This window comes from Tachysurus fulvidraco, chromosome 6 (genome assembly GCF_022655615.1).
Source record: "Tachysurus fulvidraco isolate hzauxx_2018 chromosome 6, HZAU_PFXX_2.0, whole genome shotgun sequence".
In the NCBI taxonomy this organism is placed as follows: Eukaryota; Metazoa; Chordata; class Actinopteri; order Siluriformes; family Bagridae; genus Tachysurus; species Tachysurus fulvidraco.
In genome coordinates, this window is record NC_062523.1 from 16,333,817 (window position 1) to 16,340,700 (window position 6,884).

Below are 6,884 nucleotides of genomic sequence, written 5' to 3' on the forward strand. Positions count from 1 at the left end.
TAAATGTGAATCAATTTTAAATGGGAAGAATTTGAAGTGAACAAGTAACAAAAAAAGCTTTGATGCTTGGCCTTACTCTATGACAATTATATCAACTCAAATGAGCTTCCTTTTAAGAGCCACTCATGCAATTAAAAATCAAATTCAGTGTTAGGATGATAATATAATTGCTGAAACAGTAGGATAATTAAGTGTATGAAAAATACCTCTGTGTGAGGACATGCTTGTTGATTGTTCTATTAAATACATTTGTCCTGGAAACAGGGTTTTGAATTTTACCAAGATAGAATGTTCTTTGAGTGAACCATTGACATTTTGCACTCAATTAAACCTTTAGTTACACAAATGTAAAAATAAATGAATAAATAAATAAAGGCAATCATCATTTAATCACTGGAGAATGGATATATGCAATTGCTTCCTTTCTCACAGATTCTACACAGAACTACATTTCATGGAATTTCATATAATCGTGCCATTGATGCTGCTTCTGTAAGTGTGCTGGCAGTGCAATCAAAAAATCTGAGCACCTCATTTTCTAACAAAAAAGAATTTCCTTGGAAAATTCATGCTTGAAATGTTTGATTGTTCACACTTAACTGTATAAAGTCTTAGGCTATTATTCATCTTAAAGCATATTTTTAGCAATGACTATGAATTATTCAGTATCTATGACAAAAGTAATACTAACCACCACCACCAACACACCCCCACCCCCCAGCCCCAGCCTTTTTGCTGGTATAACAGCCTCCGTCCTTCTTGGAAGGCTGTCAACTGGATTTTAGTGTGTGGCTGTGCGGATGTGCCCAATAAGGTACAAGAACATTATTGAGGTCCGGTAGTAATGTTGGGTGGCAGGCAGTCAGATTTCCAACACATCAATTGTGCTCAGTGGGGTGGAGTTCATAGATCTCTGTGTGTCATTCTTTTCTCCAGACCTTGCTAAAACATGTCCTTGTGAGCCTTGCTTAATGTACAGTGGCATTGTAATGCTGGAACATGTTTGACACCTTAGTTCAGATGGAGGGAAATTGCTATGATACAGCAGGCAAAGACATTCTCCGTTTGGATAAGCTCCACACATGGCTGTGATTGTCAGGTGATTACATACAATGTTTCTAGTGAGTTTAGAGCAGGGGTGTCAAACATACGGCCAGGGAGTTCAGTCCGGCCCGGGGGATAAACCTGCAATATGAAAAAAAAATCATTTTCATTTTCGGCGGAACTACCAGCAGATGGTAGTGCTGAGCTTCAGGGTCTGAGTGGCAATTTAGTCAATAACTCCTGAGCTAAACGCTGTTTATACACAATTAACACCTCTTTTCTATCGTAGTAATGTAGAGAGGCAGCTACAACCGCGTTTTGCTAGTAACAGCGTTTAGCTCCGGAGTTATTGAATCGGGAAATTCAACCTGTGAATATGCGGCCAACTTCCCGCTCCTTCAGTTCTCTCCAGTTCTTCTTCTTTATAATATTTTTTTGTAAAAGGACAATTCATTTAATATAAAGATTTTTATAATTTACTTCTTCTTTGCACTAATACAAAGAAAAAAGTGGGCTTATTGTTAGTTCTATATAATTTTGCAATTAGTTTACTGGTCTGGCCCCCTTGAGATCAGATTAAGCTGTATGTGGCCCACAGACCAAAATAAGTTTGACACCCTTGGTTTAGAGGGATAATAAAACTAATGCAAAGCAAACAAATAAATGTATAATAAAGTAATTTGTGGGAAAAGCAATATATGTGCAAAACAATACTGCTTGTTGAATCGTTTGACAGATTTAGAATATCTAGAATTGATAAATGCTGAAGTTTTGAGCTTTTGAATACAGGTGAATAATTATGATTTTTGTCAAAGTGTTAATATTTGTATACATTATTTAACTTATCTTACTTAGTGATTATAGTGACTAATATTTTAGCATCATAAAGTCTGTGACATCTTTATTTTTTGCAAAATATCTCTTTTTTTCCTCCAATACTAATTAACACATAATTCTTTTGCCTCACAGGACAAAGGAGGGCTTAAATAGGTATTAAGGCAAAGCAGAGGAGCAAAGAATAAACAGTTTAGCATCCCACTTCATGTGTCCCCTGGGATTGATCACATCCTGCAGGCCATGGTTCTTCTGTACCATCTGGAGGAGGGAATGAGGACACAACCAATCAGAGAAGATCACTGCTGTACACACACACATTTGCTTACTGTGTTGTTTTCAAATCAACAGTAATAATTAGTTTGATCATACAAATCACACAATGTAGCAATCAAATAATTATAATGTACAATAATGAATTGTAATTAACCTATAAATTGTTATGTACAGCAGGCAAAAGAAAATGTTTTTATTATTTGGGGAATGGGTGTGTAATTACCACACATTATTAAATGCACTGAACCAACACCATTCTGAAGGATAACCTTAAAGCTTACTTTAAAAAAAATCAATACATATAAAGAGGTGTTGTATTATTAGTTAGTAGGCTCCCTGAGCTGTTACTTACCAGTAAGTGTGAACTTAAAATTGCTTCAACCTATCACAGCCTGTCAAAATATATTTAAATTCTGAATTTGAAAATACACAGCCACATGATGCTATTAAATCAAATTATTATTTTATAATTTGTATAATATTATATAGTATAATATTAATATTGTATAGTATAATATTATATAAATTATTTTGCAATTTACTACCCCTTCAGCAATCAGTAAAGAACATTTATCCATCTGTCTATCTATCCTTCCATCCATTCATGCATCTGTTTGTAGAGGTATCTATAAAATTCTACTGCCACATGATATACTGTGTAACTGGTGTGTCAGTCTATCATTAAATGTTGTCAGGATTCTAATATGCCCTATGTTTTTATATCTTGGATATCAAGAATGTGAATATCTGACAAATTTGATCATAGATTTAGTAACAGAATTAAACAAACAGTACAAAGAGAAAAGAAGAAAGAAAGAACATAATACGTTTCCAGTTTCCATTAGAGGTTAGAATTAGATTTAGGTATTGGTATACATTGATAATTATGTCAATGCAAGGATAGTGTGTGTTTGTGTTTGATATTATATTCTATGTGTAAGAGATCAACGTGACCCATATGTGGGTCTAGTTTTAAATTTCTGTCTTGTAACTACATACCTTACGATACTAAGTGAATAATAATACAGGAGTTTAAGTTTAAATGCTATAGAACATACAGTCTCTAAGCCTACAGCAGGTGGCAGCACAAACCTGCTTCAAACCGACCATAAAACATCACTTACTAGCAAAGAGAATGAGCAACAGTGACATTGCACAGAGCCACTGCAAGTGTAAAAACATATATGGTCTTGTTAAAAATAATCATTTACTTAGTTAAATAAACGTCTATAAAACCATTAAGATTGGATAACAATTAAAAAGTACACAAGCATAGTTGAGTTGGAAATTAAAATGATCAATTGTTTTATTTAATCCTAACATTAAAAAAAAAATCTTTAGTGGCGACATATAGCTTCATTGATGTCTAGTGAATTCGAAAAAAAATCATGTTGGTTAGTTAATGCGTTAGTTGCTCAAAACTAATCTTTTAGAGAACCTATTACTGAAGACCAAGCTATGATTTGGGAGGAACATCATGTGGGTGTGTGACTGCTCGAAATACTTCCTCCAATCAGAGCAGGGCGCGCTAAACTTCTATCCAATCAACGCAGCTGCTTCAACTTTTGGTAACTCTTTAGCTAGGAGCGCTCGTGTTCGTGTCTTTATTTTGATCTATGAGCTGTAGGTGGTGAATCCTCGATTGGGAACACTTTTTGTATGCAAATTTTTCCTTTTACACACTGCAGGGCTTTTGTTGACGCTCAGGTTTAAAAGAGACCACTAATGACACCAGCATTTATTCGTCAGTAAGGAGCCAACCACGGCCGCTTTTCTTAAAACCTATCGAGATTACTGACAACTTTCTGCCATGAGCTGCCTGGAAGTTATGTATCAGAATTATGGAGCTCATCATTACCTGCCAGCGACGGCAGCAGCAGCCTATAAGGCGGCTTATTATCATCATCATCATCACCAGCAGCAGCAGCAGCAGCAGGTAGAGTCCCTTACTTCTGCAAAATCGTTCTCTAACATCCTTAGTTTTTACTATTATGTAGTGTAGCTCATTTTTATTAGGTTTTAGACATGTGTGGGGGGAATGATTGATTAACAGAAAATCAGATGCATTTTGTGAATGCGAAAATTAAAGATTGAATAGTTTCACAGACTGATTATGTCTCTATATCAGTTTAAAAATCAAAGAAAAATTAATTATGACTATTCTTGCAGCCATTTAAAGAGCAAAACACTTTAAAGTACTACAATGTATTGGATAAACAACACACCAAAAACTTAGTTCTTCAAGAAAAATCTTAAAATAGTGCAAAGGAAACTGAATTTGAATGCCCTAAACTTAAATTACAGTAAACATCTCTTAGGTAATCTTTATGTTTTGTTTTGCTCTACAGAAAAAAATCTCTGCATACAGCAGGATGCAGGACTTTGCCGACTTGCCTGCACACTGTGTCCAGAGTAAACAGGCTGAGAAGCCCAGACCTGAAGCTGAGATACAAAGAGATGATGAGGAGCATCATGGTGAAGAGGAGGTGAGAAGCAAGGATTCACAACCAGCTGAGACAGAGTACCTGAGTTCCAGGTGTGTGCTCTTCACATATTTCCGTGGAGACATTGGCGATGTGGTGGATGAACACTTTTCCCGTGCCCTCAGCCAACCTAGTGCCTTCAGTAATGACACCAAGAGCATTAAGCTCCCATCTGGAGGACTATGGAAAGGTACGTTGAGCCTGGTTGACAATTATATCATCAGATTTTATGGATGTTCTAATGTTAGACATACATAATTTGTATTAATACATGACCTCATAATCGGTATTGTACTCATGGTTTCTGATATTTTGTTTTCAGATGGCAGTTCTCTCTGCGAGGGTCAGAGTGGCTCTTTGCCTTCTTCATTATGGAACAGTAGTTACACATCTCAGACCAACTCCTGCATCCCCTCTATTCATAGTGATTTCCCTACAGCTCCTGCATTCCACACAGCAGACTCTGGCATTTGGAGTGGCCATAGCCTGACCCAGCCTGGGCTGCCCACACATTCAGCCCTCACTGAGTCATGGCCTTATGCACTGGGTGGCCAAAGCAGCACCGGACACCATCATGTCCATGACATGTATCCACATATGCACCCACGCCACCATCATCCCCATGCTCACAGCCATCCCATACTCCATCACACGCACAGCAGTGCTCTGGACCATCGCTTCAGCACCCTTCTGTTACCCAGCATGAGGCCATCGACTAGCCCTTCTTCTAATACAGAGGGAATCAAGACAGAGCTGGAGTCTGCTACTTCTAGCTGGCCAGCATCCTTTCATGGCTCTGTAGATATCTATGACACAGGTAAGAAAAAGAAACCATAATACATTTTTAGGTTTCTAATACACTCTAAATTGATATTAACAACAAAGTATCCCATATTAAGTCACCTACATTTACAATTGTATTTTTTCCCCTCTTGACAGCACTGGAACAGGACAAAGCAAAAGCTAGTGTCTGGTTCTGAAACAGAGAAAGCCAGCCAGTGACACACAGCCTTGGAGTAGAGCAGCGCTGACATGAGCAATGTGAGATGGGCCAGAGTCTCACTGTGGAATCTCTCCCTGGAAAGCTTTCAGATTTCCTGGGAAGTGACTCAGGAAAGGAAACTTTGACTCTCTGCATTAGACAAGCATAACAATAAACTCGGAGTAAAGAAACTTTCTTTAAAAGCAAACAATCCTGTCCAAGTTTTCACGTGATGCGAAGAGTGAGATTTTAATGAATTTTGCCAAAGTGCTGTCCCACCTGGAGTTTCAAAGACCTCTCTCAGAGTGCAAGAAGGAAGTCACTTAAATGTGTCCAAGTCTAAGAGGTATATTTTTCCTACTTTTTGTAAACCATGTTGAACATTTCCTTTTTGGTGGTTTATGATCAGGAACAGAAGCATAAGCACATACCACTGGTTTTGTTGAAAGAACTGCCTGTCTCCTTTCAAATGAAGGCCAGTTTTGTGTTAATGTGGCTATAAATATGTGAATGTTTGAGTAGCAGCCTTGTTTAAAAAGAAGTTTTACTTTAATATATTTTGTCTATGGTGTTGTGATTTACAGATTTGACAGTTCTGTAAGATATTTGTGCAGATTGTTTCTACCAAAGTATTAACTGTTTTGTTGCCTTATTTGATTTTTGAAAAGAATGTAATTGTTTTAATGCTAAATAAATTGCTAAGTTCTATTGGCAAATATGCTTTGTTGACTGGATAATATGTTATAAGTAGTGGCCAGTAGATTTCTTATGTGAATGAATTACATAAGGACAACTAATGATAGATGTTGATGGCAAGAATGCTTTGAGTGTATTGTAGACCAATGATAGGCTTTTGACCAATTTTGGGAAAACACTGAGAACACTGAGATTCCCAGAAGGCATAGTGTCATTCCATTCAAATTCAAGCAGGACAATCCCACTTTCATTGAGGCACAAACATTACGAATGTTTTTTAAAATTAGCTGTATTCTTAGAAATGACAACATATTAAACAGATATGTCAAAGTTGTTCCTGATAGAATCAAATGAGTAAATGTAAGTTATAACTGACCCCAAACAACCACTGCAGACACCACAATTTCATATACACCAGATAAATGTGGAAAAGAATCACCCTGAATTCAGCCCTAGAATGCAAAGATAGTGCCGTATGTGTTCTGGTGTGAAATTGTACATGTTTCTGGAGAACTATAACTTTAAATATTTTTGATGGAAGAATAATGCCAAAAAAATTATTATTTTCA

At 36.8% G+C, this 6,884-nt stretch overlaps 1 protein-coding gene across 1 annotated transcript; it reads left to right on the forward strand.

Annotated features, from left to right (window-relative positions):
- Positions 1–3,709: 3,709 nt before the first annotated feature.
- Positions 3,710–6,339, forward strand: vgll3 (vestigial-like family member 3). The gene is made up of 4 exons (XM_027164150.2): positions 3,710–4,090; positions 4,503–4,827; positions 4,960–5,454; positions 5,577–6,339. The coding sequence occupies exons 1-4, from the start codon at positions 3,965–3,967 to the stop codon at positions 5,615–5,617; spliced, it is 987 nt and encodes a 328-aa protein (XP_027019951.1). The 5' UTR covers positions 3,710–3,964; the 3' UTR covers positions 5,618–6,339.
- The last annotated feature ends 545 nt before the right edge of the window (positions 6,340–6,884 follow it).

What these genes read in the sequence shown, in the direction of transcription:
- vgll3 (XM_027164150.2), top strand. Translation starts at nt 3,965, where the DNA reads ATGAGCTGCCTGGAAGTTATGTATCAGAATTATGGAGCTCATCATTAC. An exon ending in ATCTGGAGGACTATGGAAAG is followed by an intron (nt 4,828 to 4,959) that starts GTACGTTGAGCC and finishes TTTTGTTTTCAG; the next exon opens with ATGGCAGTTCTCTCTGCGAG. An exon ending in TGTAGATATCTATGACACAG is followed by an intron (nt 5,455 to 5,576) that starts GTAAGAAAAAGA and finishes CCCTCTTGACAG; the next exon opens with CACTGGAACAGGACAAAGCA.